The sequence below is a fragment of the Dermacentor silvarum genome, chromosome 7, assembly GCF_013339745.2.
Source record: "Dermacentor silvarum isolate Dsil-2018 chromosome 7, BIME_Dsil_1.4, whole genome shotgun sequence".
Lineage (NCBI taxonomy): Eukaryota > Metazoa > Arthropoda > Arachnida > Ixodida > Ixodidae > Dermacentor > Dermacentor silvarum.
The window spans coordinates 143,598,781-143,615,922 of NC_051160.1; the positions used below are offsets into that span (position 1 = coordinate 143,598,781).

General features: G+C 43.5%; 1 protein-coding gene across 1 annotated transcript; it reads left to right on the forward strand.

The window, feature by feature from the left end:
• Positions 1-3,769: 3,769 nt before the first annotated feature.
• Positions 3,770-15,557, forward strand: LOC119459239 (uncharacterized). Its single transcript, XM_037721057.2, has 4 exons — positions 3,770-3,930; positions 5,941-6,201; positions 9,169-9,576; positions 15,535-15,557. Exons 1-4 carry the CDS (start codon positions 3,846-3,848, stop codon positions 15,555-15,557), a joined length of 777 nt encoding a protein of 258 aa, XP_037576985.2. The 5' UTR covers positions 3,770-3,845.
• Positions 15,558-17,142: the final 1,585 nt, after the last annotated feature.

A 17,142-nucleotide genomic window follows, 5' to 3' on the forward strand; every position in this document is an offset into this window, starting at 1 on the left:
CTGAAGATAGTGATGAAGAGAGCGACGGTCTTGAGGAGGCACAGTCTGAGGACGGAGACAATCGCCAGTTTTCTGGCTTTAGCCAGGAAACCTTGCCAGGCTCACAAGTCACGAAAGCTGGCGCAATTGCGGCAGTTATGTCATATGCCATTGCCCACGGTCTCACTTGGACGGCACTAGGTGATCTTTCAAAGCTTATTAACTTTCTGTTTGGTGCCAATGTATTGCCGCGCAGTGAGTACATGTTTCGCAAGCTGTGGAGTAAAGAAGCAGAAGAGGTGCTACAATACTATTATGTATGTGATACATGCAGTGCAGTAATGACGCCACAAGGCAAAATGGCAGAGTGCCCAATTTGCGAGCGCATTGAAAGGCTTAAGGCCTTGAAAGAAAAAGGCTCATTTTTTATCATCCTTGACTTTCACAAACAGCTCAGCTTTTTGATAGAAAAAACAAAATCTGAGTTAGAGTCGAGTTTGGTAAAAGCACGATTGCTGGTATCGAAAATAAGTGATATCACAAATGCTCGGTGCTATGCTAAACTGAAGAAGGCAAGAAAACTTGCAGATGATGACTTGACACTGACCATAAACACTGATGGAAGCCCGGTCTTCAAGTCGTCAAAAACATCCGTGTGGCCTCTTCAGTTCATTGTTAATGAACTGCCACCGCATTTGCGCTTCAAGCACCCGGTACTTGCAGGACTTTGGTTTGGCAAGTCACATCCAAACATGCAACTCTTCCTCAACAAGTTCGTGCAAGAAGTGAACAGCACGAAACCAGTGAGATGGACTTACCAGAACAAAGTGCATACATCTAGACCTTTCGTACTTTGCTGTTCTGTGGATGCGCCTGCAAGGGCAGCTGTGCAAAACATGGTGCCCTTCAATGGCTATTTTGGGTGCCCTTGGTGCCTTATAAGGGGTGAGCATGTGGAAGGTGAGTAGTTCGTTACTTTCTTGCACTCTTCTCCAGGACCGAATGTGTGCAAGACAGTTATGCATGTTGGAAAAGTCACACACTGCAGTGTTTTGTACAATTTTCATATTTCTTATTTGCTTTAGGGAGCATGAGATATGTCACAGAGCCAGTTGAGGCACGGACTTCTGACCTACTCAAGAGAGATATGAAGATGGCACTTCATTACAAAGATGTCATCAATGGTGTCAAAGGACCTTCAGCATTGATCAACTTGGAAGGTAACAAATGTTAATTGTTTCCCTGTCAATTTGCTTAACTGATTGCTTAACTGATACGGTGCTACACAGAGCACTTCTGATTGAACTTGAGTCTAATTGGAATCAAATTTCTTGATCAGTGATTGTGTCCTTTGTGTAAGCTATAAAAGCCAATCTGTTACGTCCGGATTTGGCGCATTAAAAATGCCCAGCGTTAATTTTGCTATTTGTTTGTGGGTTGTCCAAGGAACATGCTACTGCTTTTGACATTCTTGACTGGTGTCAAAAGAGCTGTCCTTCAAACTAGATGTGTGAGTAGACCACAGTGGCTACTATTATTTTTTATCAAATAGGCTGATTTCACCACATTCAGAACACATGCACCAGGGCCCTGTCAGCACCATGGTTACGGCAATCCTTGACGCTTTCACACTGTACTCAAGTTCAAGGCAACATTAAGACGAATGCTGAGAACTATGACAATGGAGACTTTGCAGTGCAATTTAGTGGGTATTTGGGAGAGTGCAGAGCATTTGCTCTACCCCATTCCAATGTTAAATCTTTTTGTTCTCACTTCCCTGGCTATTAATCTCGAGGGGTAAGTTTGTCATGCTGCATACGCAAAATACTTTGTACCATTGTTGCAATTCAGCCTGCTAAGGACATCTGCTATGGGCATGCTTTGTGGCAGCAGTTTTCTAGTGAATGTTATTATGAAATTGAGTCTGTTGCAGATACATCTGTTTTCTTACAGGTGCTTAATTACACTTACTGCACTAATTAATGGTAAACTGCACCAGCACCCTAAATTCGCTTGGTCGTGGACCAAAATTCAAGAAGTAGTGAAACAATTCTGACAAAAACGCAGCTAGCCTTTCATTTACTGAAATCTTTGTTTACCATGAAATTATTCTTTATTCTGCGTCATTGCTCCCAAATCTATCAGATAACTCCTTTGGGTTGGACCCAAAAATTGGGTTCCTTGCACTCGGGCTGTAGGGGCACGCAATCTTCAGACTGTACAGCACCAGTAGTGGTTCAAAATTCACCTGGTTTGCTGATGCCACTCCACAGCCTCAACCTATCTTTTTTTACACTGACTGTACAGAAGTGCATGCAGCGTGGCTGTCACATCAAGTACAGGTCACTAGCCAAAGCGCTGCACACCAAATCTACATTGGCATCCGAGACCTCTTACAACTGATGCATCTGACGTAATTGATGGCTATAAAAAGCTATGAAAAAGATGCGTGGCTTTGGTGGGGACACTTCAGGCATCAACAGACATGTAGATAAACAATATATTTCTCATACTCATTAAATTACACTGTTTTGTGTGATTTCATAAAAAAATTACATTTAATAAAGGAGAGCCTGAAGCCCGTGAAGTAGTGAACAGGGGGAGAAAGGAAGGAGGCATTCCTCGGTAGTTGGCATCAATTGTAAGTCGCTGGAAAAGTGGTAGTGAACACTTGCACGTGTAGGGGCGCTTGCTTGTAATTTTACAGTATTTATGCTTAGGCTGAGGATGTACAAGTTAGCAAAAGTAGGATATGTTGCTGGCACTATCTTTATATAAGCTGTCATTGACACATGCATAATTGTCATTGGCCGCTAATTCTGGCAAAATGAAATAGTGTAACAAATGGTTACATTAGGTGTCTGTGTTGCTTAGTTTTGCTTTTACAAAATGTGTGTCCTCTGGTGCAGTTGCATGTTTTTGTGGGTTTTATGCGAGTGAAAAAGGTCTAATGTGTTTCTTATATTGTTAGTAAGCAGTTGTTGCGTTATGTAATTGTGAAGATTGCATTGCGAAGAAACAGCACACGCAAAAAAAAAGCAGAGACAAGAAAGATGGACAGGCTAAATGGTGTCCGTTTCTTCGCGCTGTTTCCCCATAATGAAGCCAAACAACAAGCTCAAGTTCAGACCCTTTCAGAATATTGCATGTTGGTTATCTTGTCACTGGTGTGCCCTATGACAGTGTTGAAAATTTCTCTTTTTACATTTCTTTTTGTCATTGTTTAGTATGCTTTCAATTACATTGTTAATATTCTTGATTATGTGCCCTTCAAGAGTGCAAAGTGTTCTTGCGCTGTTATGTACAGTGCCTTCTGGGCCAGTCAAGCTGTTTATGGCTGCTTTTAGTCAAGTGTTTGTTTCTAGCATATACTGGAAACAACATTGCAGTTGAACTAGATAGCACCTCGGTGGCATGAGCACTGTGTAGTGCTCCTAATTTTAGAATATTTTGGACGATTTTCAATTTCATAGCAAAATGAAAAGTTTTCCCGCTAAAGATAGCAGATAGAAGAGAAAACAGCGCTCTTTCCTTTCTGACTATTATCCCTTGTGGTGTGAATTCACAGTGAATAGGAAAAATCTTACTCAAATTTTACTCAAAAGTTGGTGCTGCTTCACATTGAATCAAAACCAACCTGGCCAACTTTCACCGTTTTAACAAGTGCTTGTATTTATGCTAGCAGTTGGTTGGTTGGTTGGTTGGATGAATGCAATACCTGCAAGTAATTTTCTGAGCTTTTATTCTCTTGTTTTTGGCACAATTAATATGCTATTTTAAACACACTACTGTGAACTGTGTTGACTCACACAAAGCATGCTTTCATTCTAGGTTTTGATCTCGTGAATGGTCAGAGTGTGGAGTACATGCACTGTGTACTTCAAGGTGTCACCAAACAACTGACTGAGACGATCCTTTCATCTACAAACTGCAACCAGCGCTTCTATGTTGGTAATGTAGCAATTTGAAGTTATATGCAGTTTATTTCGGTGTTGCTTGATCATTCACATGTCATTTGGATATCTTGCCACATAGCTTAGAGTGTAGAATGACTTGCTATTTTGAGGATAGCAGAATAGCAGTCCTCAAAATTGCATTGTATGTCCAGTATACAACACAAAAATCTGACTGCAACAACAGTCACTGCTTCTTATATACTCAGGTTGAGGTCCCAGTTAGTCAGACATCAAGGGCGGTATTCTGTAAGAGTCTACTTAGTGGACTGTCCATTTTGGCTGTCGCTGATTGGCTGCTGCTTCATGTGCAGGAAGAAAGGAGACTGGCTGGCACCTTCCTGCACGTCAAGCAGCAGCCAATCAGCGACAGCCGAAATGGACAGTCCACTAAGTAGACTCTTACAGAACACCGCCCCAGCACATCCTACTGTATGTAGTCATAAAAAAATACTGTCCATGCACTTAAGGGGATCAAAAATTGATTTTCTAGAGGGTGTTTTTCTGTGGCATAGTGCTGAGTATAACCTCGAAGGTACATAAGGACATGGTGACTTTTTCTAAAATTATGTGAGTCTTTTAGACAATCGCATCTTTTTCACGGCACGATGGCACATGTGCCCTGCCCTAGCAGATTAATCGCAAAACGTTTTGGAAGGGATGTGCGTGCAGCTGTGTAGTCTGATTTTGGGGGAAAGTCGCCCCCCCCCAAAAGATGCACACAGATGCGCACTGCAAAAACTCGTGCCATATACCGCGTTGTAACTCCACTGGTATATAGGTCTACGTCAGTGCTGTGCCGAAGATGTGTGTAGTGTAAGACTGCAACTCTACTTAAACACATCTTCCAGGGGTTCGTCCCAACTGCACCGTGAACCATGTAGTTGCCACCTTGCCTTGATGGCTAGCAAATTTATTGATAAACCCCTGCGTTACACTTGGGACACTTACACTCTTCTTGCAGCATTGGCTCTCTCTTGCTGGTGGTGGCAGTGCGTGCCTGATTTCACATACTCGTTTAAGGTGCGGTAAGACTGGGTCGAGAAGGGATTGACAAGGCACTGCGACGCCAGCGATTGGCCAACTATTCAGCACAGCGTGTCGCTCAGACCATTTTATCTTAATAGGCCGACAGTGACCGCAAGCAACAGGCACGAGTTGTCATAGTGTGACTGGCCTTCTTGTCGACGGCACCTACAAAGTCAGTGTGTTGACCATGATCACTCGACCGAACCCCTCACGATTGGCCATTGAACTGACAATGTGATATCTGCAGTGCCTTTGCTTGTATATATAGTTATAATCACGCTCAAAATTAGTCTAAACATGCCTCCGAACTTGGAATGCACAAGCTTCAGTTCTGTCAAGGTGTGCATATGAAGTTTGAGCCAATGTTGATCCTGACCTGACCCGTCCGTCTCTTTGTCTTATTTGTTTTGGTGTCGACCCATATGCTCTTGCAACAAAATTATTTGACTGCCAACTAGCCCAATCTGCCACCTTTCTGTTGAACGGAACTTAGTTGAGTAAATTTACTTCACCGTCACAGCTACTATTCACAACGCAGAGCAATGTCAGTGCTGCATTCAATTCCTTGGGCATTACCACCGTTTACTGCAAAGTTTGATGTTGGGCTAGTTGGATTTCCACTAGTTTTCCCACTTAGTTTTCCTGTGCTAGAATGACATTTCCACCATTTACATGTGTGCGATGTGTTGGAAATGCAATGCGATGAGCCATTGTCATAGTCATGTAAATACCATGATTTCAGGTACTTTCAACTGTAACTGTGAAACGATTGCTTTTTACTGAAGCACACTTTGTGGCTGCATAGCTTGTGGTGAATGCAAGTTGTATGAAATGCATCAGGTGTATGCATGATGTTTAGTCACTATGTAGAGGCAAGCATGAAGACGGCAATGTAGTTGCTTGTTTTTATTGAGAAATAGTGTGTTTTTAATAATTTTTTTATTATATGTGACTAACTCTACATTATTTCTGTTTGCAGGTGCACCTTCAGTTGCTGCAAAGATAGAGTCACGGCTACTTGCCATAAAGCCCCCACACTGCGTGACCAGGCTGCCACGCCCACTCAAAGATCGCGGCCACTGGAAGGCATCAGAATGGAGGCACTGGATATTGTTTTATGCACTCCCTTGCCTTGATGGTATCCTGCACCCCGAGTATTGGAAGCACCTGTCTCGGCTCTCAGAAGGCATCCACATCCTCCTTCAGGAAGAATTGGATGCCCGTGACATTGACAGAGCAGGTAGTTTTCGTTTTACCATGTAATTAGTAAATGCTGCATTGAATTCCGAAGCACTGCAATTTTATAGTGTGCCTATGTGCTTAGATATACAGTTAAACCTGGATGTAACGAAATTGAAGAAAGTCCGAAGTATTTCGTTATATACAGGGTTTTGTTACATGCAGTTTCACGTCAAAAACCGGAAATTAGCATGCAAAAACAACACAAAACGAGGCTGATATCACTTGATGACTGATATATTGATGACATCAAGCGGCGTTCCAAACAAGCTAAATCATGCAATGCGGCTTCATCATCGTGCGCGCCGATGGAACGACGCAAGAGGTCCAACGCGTCCATCACCTCTCTCGCGGCAGGCACGGCAAACAGCAGATCTGCCTCTGATGCACCTTCCTTATCACTGCAATCTTGCATGGTTTCAACAAGCGCCGCATCTTACATTTCTTCAGTACATACAGCGCCATTGTCAGCATACAAAAATACATCAAGTTCAACGTCGTGAGCACACCACCATTCGCACGTAGCGCATCCCACACTTTGGGGACATCAGGTGTGTTTTCGGGCTCCTCTTTGTCGTCGCAGGATCCAGCTTGAACTACCTCTATTTGGGCCTTGGTGAAGCAATTTGACACCGTCTGCGCTCCAACTTCCTGCCACGATGCGGCAAGCATCTCAATTGCTTGGTATATGTTTATCTTCGTTTGCCATTCAAAATGGATGTTCAGCATAATTTTATCCATCACCCGATGGCAGTAGCAGCATTTGAAGTGGTTGATAATTCCTTTGTCCAATGGCTGTATCAAGGATGTGTAATTGAGAGGACAAAATATAAACTCGATGTTTAACAGCTGAAGGCCATCGACGTGATGCGAGGAGCAGTTGTCAAGCAGCAAGCAGATTTGCCGGCCTTGATGCTTGACGTCTTCGTTAAACCCTTTCAACCAGTAGGGAAAGATAGCCCGCGACATCCACGCTTTTGAATTGGCCACATATTTAACTGGCATTCGCTTCGTTCCCTTAAAGCATCTGGGCTGGGAACTTTTCCAGATAACTAACGGGATTCCTGTGTCACTGCCATCGCTGTTGGCGCAAAGCAAAACCATCACGCGGAGCTTGCTTTGCTTGCCCCCGCGGCAGTCTTCTTCTTTAAGTGCCAGCGTATGATTTGTCAACATCTGATAAAACAGCCGTCTCATCAGCGTTGTAGACGTCAGCCGCCTCGCAGTGACTCAAAATGCCAAGCAGCTTCTTTGGCCACCCATGATGCAGAAGCATTGCTGTTGGCAGAGGCAGACTCGCCGCTAATGATTTTCCCGATGACTCCATTTCGGCTCTTAAATCCTTACAACCAGCCGTTGCTTGCTTTGAAGTCCTCGTGGCCCAGTATGCATGCAAAATTCTTCACTTTTTGCAGCAAGATCGCGCCTTTTATGGGCACGTTCTGAGTCCGTGTGTCCAAAAACCACATAAACACGGCTTTGTCCATTTCGGCGTAAGTCGACAAGTTCATCCTTTTTTTGTTTGAACTGGTACCTGACTCCACTGCACTGCGAATGCTATCTTTCGCATTCAAGATAGTCGACAGGGGGCAGGCTGGTATGTTGAAACAGCGGTGACCGCAATCACTATTAAAAGCTTGTCCTCAAAAGACAAAACTTTGCGCTTCCTCGCCGAACTCATTGTCGAAGTGAACAAACACCGTGAGATATGTGCGACACACTGCTGAAGTTAACACTCGCGTCGCGTCCGTTCTCACGTTCACAAACCTGCCACTGTGCCACCATACTACAGTGTACTAGATTGGGGGAGTGGGTCCAATGAGGGCTCTGCGCTGAGACATTTTGTATTGAAAATCCAGGTGGCGCCACCGTCGCTTTCTCCCGAATGAGCGGCCCCGCTCACTGGCCAGACGCTTGTCGCATTAGAGACCCTACCGCAGCTGCATGGAGCTTTGACAGGCGGATACTCGGTGGCGGTAACACTGAATTTATTCCCCACCGACCTATTGTAAATCAAATGGAAAAAGAGTGGCGGAAAGAACGCAAACGACGCAACAACGACGGTGCGTTGAGCAGACAACAGCTACTCAGCCCGCGAGCTCGCCTCAGCCAATGAGCGCAGCCGAAACAGCCGGAGCCAACATTTGTTGGCCGGAGATTCAGTGAAGCGATGGCAGTGCAGCCACATTTTCCGCCTTTTTTGCTTCACCCTCAGTGCTTGCTAAGGCGTCCGCTGGACCCACTCACCCATTCTAATAAACTCTACACCATACAATGAAAAACCGACTTCGGTGCCACGCCAACACGCATAAGCCTAAAAAAATACTGAAACACAAGAAGGCACGGTAGTGACACCTGGTGTCACGATGCATAAGCGAAAAATGCAGAGGCTCTCCGCTTGTGGCAGAGCGGCACTAAGGGAGCTAGCGACTTTCATCATCGCGGCACACTGACTCTATTGCTCTGGCTCGCGGCGATCGCATGCGTTCCTCTTGGGATTGGCCGCTTGCCTTATTCATCAGTTACAAACGTTAAGCATTATTTGCCCAAATTTTCGGCAGAGCTACTGCTCACGATCATAAATGATGAGCGTAGAAAATTTGTTACATCAAGGTCAGTTGCCACAATGCCTTTGTTACGTCGAGGTCAGAAATACATGGGCTTCTGTGGGGGGTAGCGGGGTTGGGAAATGAAATTTTTTTTAAATCCTGGTATTTCTTACATCCAGGTTTAACTGTATATGCATAATAAACACCCCTGGGTGGTCACAATTAATCTAGTGTGTCCAACATTTGGTATTTCTCATAGCCTACAGTGCAGCTCGTGGTTGTTTAAACCTTTTAATTGGAAATTATGTTGTGTAATGTTTACAGAACTTAACTTACTGAAATAATTTTTGCAGTGTTAAAGTTCTTTTGAAGTACTGTTAAACACTTGCAACATCTTGAGGCAATGCTTTCTTTTTCAGAGGCCCTCTTGAGCAATTTTGTTTGCCGCTGCGAGACGTTATACGGCACAGCATTCATGACGTTCAATGTCCACGCCCTGCAACACTTGGCAAACTGTGCTCGCTCACTTGGACCACTTTGGGCACATTCAGCGTTTGTGTTCGAGGGGGGGAATGGCAGCATTGTGCGCCTAGTGTCAGCTGCAAACGGGCTGCCATGGCAGATAACTGAACGAGTCATCATGGCACAAAAGCTGAATCAGCTGATAGAAAGTGTCCTGTTGTCTCCTTCAGAAAGAGAGCTCTGCAATGAGTTCATTGGTTACCCACCCATAAAAAAGGCATTGAATGTTTGCAATTTGACTTTGTTGGGGAGGGGAAAAGATAGAGTCCTCAGTGCTGATGAACAGGACAAACTTCGCCATTCCTGTGGGATATCCATAACGAGGGCTGTGGAGTATGAGTGTTTTGTGATGAACAAACAAGTCTTTCACAGCACTGCTTACCAAAGGGCATCTAAGTCGGACACAAGGTTCATCAGAACAAACAGCAGCTGCTACAAATGCATTGAAAAGATACTCTTTGTAAAAGAGGCAGACATTTGTGCTCTCTTCTGCAGGCCACTAATTATTGCTGATACAACTGCAGTGCCTCCTCACATTAAGGAATGCTTCTTGTCACCAGACAGTGATTTAGATTTATTGTTTCCAGAGGAGGTGGCCGACACCTGTATGTACATAAATTTCACAAATGAAGAAAAAACATTCATTTGTGACTTGCCAAACAAAATTGAAAGAGATTAAATTTGGTTGTAAATGCATAATGAGAGGGGGCCCATAAAGTAAGAATTTTTCATTCAGGTGGGAGAGGGGCGTTAAAACTGATGTACGTCACTAGATACACACAGCTGCAAGCTGTCAAGGCCCTACCCTCCGGATGGCGTGACCCCGTTCCTGCCCGCCGGTCTGCTTCGCCCCTGCCATGGCGACACCAACACCTTCCTTTACACCCTCCTTTTCTCCCACTCTCCCCTCCCTGTTGGCGCTGAGCCGTGCTCCCTCAAGGGCTGCAGAAGATAGCGCCAACCCCTTCCCTTTCCAAATGAACCACTTAGTAGTACTAGATACACATACTACACTGTTTCCGAAGGCAAGCAGTGACCTTGTGCAAAGTCAAGTCTGCTCACTGCATTGCTTTCTTATAAGCCTCTATTGACTGCATCAGTTTTGCTGTGGTGGACATAACATCTGTGTGCTTAGTTTAGTTCATTCCTGTCCTGAGAATTTTTTTGACATCAAAAGGCTTGCTAATTTTAAATGTGTACTGTAAGTCCGGGCAGTCAACTAGCATATTTACATAAGTAATTATGTGATGTGGTTAGGAGGAAATGCCTTATTGTGGGAATGTGCAGTGGGCTTGTGCACCACAGCAATACCCTCGCCCACAGAGCATGTGGCACTTTTTGACAAAATGTGGGATGACAACCGTACAACATACCTGCTCCTTGAATCTTGCCCCCGGGAAGTAATTTCCAAGGCTAAAGCAAGGGCGTAACTTTTTCATGTCAATTTGTTTTCTGTTAATCACTAAATTTTTAATGACTCGTTCATTGTTAAGAGCTATCGTTATTGAAATATCACCAGTCCATTTGCTATTTTCAGTTGCCAATTACTACAAATTTATTCCTGTTTTTGAGTATAGCGATGCATAACTACTAAAAAAACAATTGAAGCTTCTTATTTTTTGGTATAGAAGCCAAGCTGTGCTTTTCTTGTTCTCCATGTGGTACCCAGCATTGTGAGGAATGTCATTTGCTCAGGCACAGGCTACAATGCGTTTCCGTCGAGCGGTGTCGATGCAAGGCAGGCTGCCAATGGTTCAAGCTATTTCTCACTATGATCAGCACTACTTTGATAAAGCTCCACACATGACATACTAGAGCTTGCCAGATCTAATTGTTTAGTTGAACGGAACAAAGATCCAACAACACGATTCCAGCAATGAAAAAGGTTCAGTTCTTCACTGTAGCTGCACAACTCTGTGCGACCATTTTAAAAATCCAGAGGAACCAGATTTCTGCTTGTTCCTACCAGCAATGCTCAAGAAAACATTAGTATTTGTGAATCTGGCACCATCTAGTGTATCTGCATTCATACCAAATTGATTACACTTCATTTGTCTGTGACAATCGTTATACAAAAGGAAATATCTTGACAAATGAGACTTGTCCTTGGCATGGAAAGAGTTACAAGAAAGCCTGTTTAGAATATAGAGGAGGTAACGAGGAAAATGAATGAAGCACTGAGGGAAACTTGATTTCAAAGGTTCGAGAGCAGTTTTGAACATGTTTAAAAGCACTGGGAGGAATGTATTGTCTCTGGCTAAGTTCTTTGCAGGTAATTAATATTTGGTAATGCTTGACAAACTGTTTTAATGAAAAAAAGCAACTCCAATTACTTTTGGGTCTCGTCATAAACACAGCATACTTTAAGTGGCAGGTGACAAGACGGCTAAAACAAGTGGTTGGATAGTGCCTCTAAGCTGCTAGAACATTGTACGGAACAGTGCACACATGGAGAAAACATGATTTTAATTCATGCCAGTACAGCTTCAGCATTCCTTGTACTTTATCAGAAAATGTGGCTATGACGCATTAGATGTATTGAAAGCTCAGTCTGTAGGCCTCATCTCTAGTAGCTTTAAAAAATTGTGTTGGAAAAAGCAGCGTGGTTAAAGTAACCATCATGATGCAGGCAGAATGAAAAAAATTTAGGAAATTTAAGAGTTCTCTTAACGCATTATAAGACAAGTAGAAAGAACAACACGTCTGATTGGCAATGCCATACGGAACCGAACAAATCCTGAATAAGAAGTCCAGCATTCTGAAGAAATATGGTTGGAATGAGAAATGGACGTGAGGTTTTTATGGTTTTAGAATAATTACAATTGAGCAAGTCATTGACATTGAGAGATGTCAAAATGGATGGCTTTGATGGTTTGGCCAGGAATTGAAAAATGGTAGCTGCTTTTTAAAAACTGCAAGCTGGGCTAGCTGATCTTAGGTCGAACTTTCAGTGTAAAATGGGGATGGAACAACAAACACATGGACATTTGTATCTGTGTGTACCTTGTTCTCTTTGCCCTTTTTGCACCTAAATAAATATCAGTATGAGAGCTCTGATATTGGCAAGGAGGACTGCGGTCTGCCTAAGAGGTGGCAATAAAATATGCACAAATCTTTAAGCACTAGGACCCTGAGGGAAGGCTGGGTTGCTGAGAGGGCAATGTAGAGGCAACTGACGAAGAATAGTGACCTCATTTACAAATGTAGGAATGGACAGAAGGATAATCAAGGTGGGAATGCTAATGTGCATTGCATTTACGTAATGTGGAAGCATTACAAAGCTCCTATCAAAGTATGTGCTTCTGGTGATAGGTGACACTTTCATATGGGCTATTTGAGCTATATATATTATTTGAAGTGTAACTGCAAATTAAGGGAAAGAAATGGTCTGGGCCAGAAAGTAAACGGCTGTAACAAATATTCTAAATGACATTGAGAGAAAAAAATAGAGGTTGGCAGGTCATGTGGTGCCTAGGGCAGATACCCAGTGGATCATTGGAGTTACAGAATGGGCGGCAAAGGAAGCGAATTGCAGTCGAGGATGGCAGAAGATTAGGTGGGCTAATTAAATTGAGAAATTTACAGGTGCCAGTTAAATTCGGCTAACGCAACATGGGTAATTGGAGATCACAGGGAGAGGCCGAAAAACACCTGTGTATTTCGATTTACGTGCACGTTAAAGAACCCCAGGTGATCGAAATTAATCCGAAGTCCCGCATGCGTGCCTCATAATCAAGTGGTGGATTTGGTGCGCAAAACCCTGTAATTTAATTTTTTTAGAGGCCTTCATCCTGCAGTGGAAATACACAGTATGCTGATGATGATGACTATTTGATTAACATGCAAAAACAAAAATTCCTTTTACTTGTAAACAAGAGGCAGCTTTATTTCATACATGTTAACAAAAGTGGTTTTGTTACATTTTGTTCAACCTGTCCTATCTGCCTTTCATTTGCCTTCATTGTATATAGCTTGTGTTCTGTGCCTGTTTTTATGCTCTTGTGTCATTTCTTATCCATGCTCGAGAGTAGAGGGAGTACTACATGCAATAATTTTTAAGCGAAGCTTTATAGGCTCACAAGTTTCGGAGGTGGTGGTGCTGGTGGTGATGTCACGCTGAAAAGTGGGCCGATTCTGGTGATAGTGCAGAAAGGGTCCATGCTCGTACGGATTATGGAGCGTGCCAGCACTAGCCCGTGCTGGCACGCTCCAGCACGGGCTAGTGTTCCCAAAAAGATTAAAAAATGCTACGCTAAGAGATCGGGTGTCGGTTGTTCCTCTCCCGCAAGAGCCCACGATTTTACCAGTCTATGTGGGCGCTCGTTGCCACAGGATCAAGCTGTCGTATATGGCGGGCAGGGGTACTTCTTGGACGGATAGTCATTTAGCTTAAGAACTAAGCTCTGTAGCCGAGCAAGGCAGGTCTTTTGCAGCAAGGAGAGAACGCAGGGCATCTCCTTAGCAGACAGCGTGCTAACGCTAGCTCATTCGTGTCGCAAGTGCCACAGGTTGCGTCTAGAGACTTGTCAAGGGAGTGAGTTCTGAATAGTAAGCTCAATCTACGCTTCTTGTAAAGATTCAGCTTACAAGCATTTTAGCATACAGGCAACATAACAGGCCTGTCAATGAGACCAATGGCTTGCAACTGCTGCTTGCTGCTTTACTGTGCACTACCAGAAAACTACAAATCTGCTCTGGTTCTTTTGTGTCTCTTGACAGTGCATCCAAAATGTACAGGCGCAGTGTTGTAGCGATTTATATTCTGCTGTTAACTTCTTCAGCATGCACCTCTACTTTTCTGATTGAGATATTTTGTCGATTCTCAACAGTGACAATATATTAGTACTTTCAGTGAATGAACATCAGTACCTTTAAATTCACCTAAGGTATTCTTACGTGTTTTCCTGTTTGCCCACTGTAAAGCACATGATTTGCTAACCTGTTTCTCTGTTTATCTGCTGTATTTTTTGTTATTGCATTATAGCATTAAGGTCTAAAACAGCTCAAGTTTTGGAACATTGTATGCTGCCTAAGCTGAAAAGAATGTTTTATTTGTTATATGTATTATATTGTGTATGAGATGTTGAATAAACAATGCTGTGAAGATCAAACTTTTTGAACTTGTTCTTGGCCTAGTTGGTGTTTACTGAAGGACATGTATACACCACTACAAAGATGTAGAATAGACCGGATCATGGTGTTGTCTTGTTTTTCCATCTGTGCTTTGTCTTTTTAGCGGTAAATGTGTCCTCAAGTAACCCATTTTGAAGCAAAATGTTTTTTTTTACTTATCAACTGGCTGCCATGACCAACAAATGGCACACTATTTTGTTCTAATATGGGTCAACAGTGGTTTTAGTTACTGCACTTTTTGACAAAAAATGCTACAAATAAGTTTGACAAGTGCACCGAACCTAAAATGAAATTTTGGTGGAAATGAAAACATTATTATTTCTTGAGATGGAATCGAACACATTGTTCGTGGCTTATATAGAAATTACCTAGTTTAGATTGTGAAGAAAGGTAGTGAGAAATTGGATTTTGTGACACATTACTGTGAAACAGTACTAGGGCTGGATTCCTGCAATGTGACTGCAAAAGCCAGCATATTATTTTAAAGCACATTCCTTATATTTTATAGGTGTCGTGTTTTATTCCATGCATACTGTGGTATAAAAAACTTCATGCTTACAAGCTGTGCTGCTTATGTGGCAGCAAATACAATGGTAAAACTGGCATCCCTCTTTGCGTTTAGATACGCATTACACCATATTGCAGTTTCGTACGGATTCTAGTTCTCATTGTGCATTGAAGCTGAAATTCTTTGCTCCAGATCGCTAAGGTTTTCAAGAGACAATATACTTCTGAATGGCAATATGCTGAACTGTGCATCACTTGTCAAAGTACAGCTGTAGTAAAAGCATCATTTTGCATTTGAACACCTAATTATTTTTGTTACAAAGTACACATATGGCTTGGCTTGACTTGTATGTGACCAAAGCAGTGGACAGGAAACCATGAAGACACATTGTTATCATTTCAGAAATAGTTGAGCAGTTCAAGGAGCACGAACTGTATAACATTGACTCGATAAACAATATTATTTCTTATGGCTAAGGCCACGCTAGTCAGCTTCCCATATGTGCTGGTTTAAATTGCCATGGTGTTTACCTATCACTGTTTCCAGCATAGGAAACAAACACGGCTGTGACTGCACACTGAAAAATTCTTAAGAATGTTCAATGTTCTTGTCACTTCTGCAGTATTGGAGATCCTTGACCAGTAACTTAAGCCTGAACTATTGCAATTAAAAAGATGAGTACGACCAAAATTGGTGGTTGGTCTATTTAATGCCTACGTCTACGCTAGCACAATTTACAGCTTTAATAAGTAGAAGACAATGCATCCCCTTGTAACAGTACTTATACAGAACACTATTGATAATTTATTTTGTGATTGGGACACTTAGCATTTATATACTCAGTCACCTGTTGTGCAGATTGGTGTGCCTGATGTCCGGATTTCCCAATTGTAGATGTTCATTGCATTACGTATTTAGCAGCATTATTTAAATGCTGTGACTACACCAGAGTTGGAACTGACCCCTTCTTAATGAAGTCAACAAGGATGTTGCCGAATCGAAGTGCGATTGTTAGGGGCAGATCAAAAGGCATGCATGGACACACAGATACGTTATATTGTAGCTGTACCACGTAATACTGCCGATTGACACAAAACTTAGGCTGAACATCATTCTACATCCATAAAAATTTGAACTTGTTCAGTTTTATTTCCACTCATAAAAGAAAGATTTTAGTCGTAACATATAAATATGTATAATAGTGCAATAGCATGGTTTCACGATTATTCACAACAGAATGAAACCTTCATTCCAGCATATCAGAAATGCTACTATGGGCTTTCCTTTCCGTTAATTGTGCTTAAATTGGCATTTAAAACTGCAACTCCGTGTATCAAAAATTAGTAACTCTGTCCCTGTATATGCTATGAGTTTTTGTGCCCACTGTATTGCTCGCTGCTTTCGAGTGTCACCCATTACGGCCATGGCTATTTAAAGTAAGCATGCCCACCATTGTGTCTTTCTTACCCAGTATCTGGCTCCTATATCCCAGCATTGTATAGCACAACCCATCATCCTTCACACTATACCCATCTATTGCCCGTTCCTCTCCAGCATGCCCAAAATGATGGGCACAGCCTCCCAGCATTGTAGAACGTTACCCACCATTGTTTACACTACGGCCACCATACTGCCCGCTGCTTCCCAGCACTGCCCACCATAGTGGGCACAGCCCTCCCAGCACTGCCCACTATACTCACCATGAATTCCATCATGCCCGACACGCTTTCCATTATACCCAGTATTATTTCCAGCACCCACCATGCTGTTTTTTCCGATAGGGCGGGCAGCCATCCGACTCTGCCTGGGCGTCCCTCGGAGCTCCCAGATCGCCACCACCCTGGCAGAGGCTGGAGCATGGCCTCTGTCGCTCCTCTTCCTGCAGTAGGGGCTAAGGCACGTCGACCGCCTCCACCATGCTCCTGACGGCAGAGGCCTGCTGCGTCGCCTCCAGTCCCGGCCATCCTCACAGATGGGTCAGCTGTGCCCCCTCTACGAGGAGGTGGTCGGCAATCCTCCGGTGAACGTGGTACAGCTGCCCCCACCACAGAGGCCCCCAGTCCCCATCGCCACGGAGCTCCCCGGGATTTCCAAGAGGCGCTCGCCTGCCTGCGCCCTGCAGCAGACGGCCGCCTGCCTCCTCGATGAGACCCTCGGAGACCACCTCCTGGTGTACGTCGACGGATCGGTGGTACCGGACACCGGCTCTGCCACGGCGGCCTGCACGGCA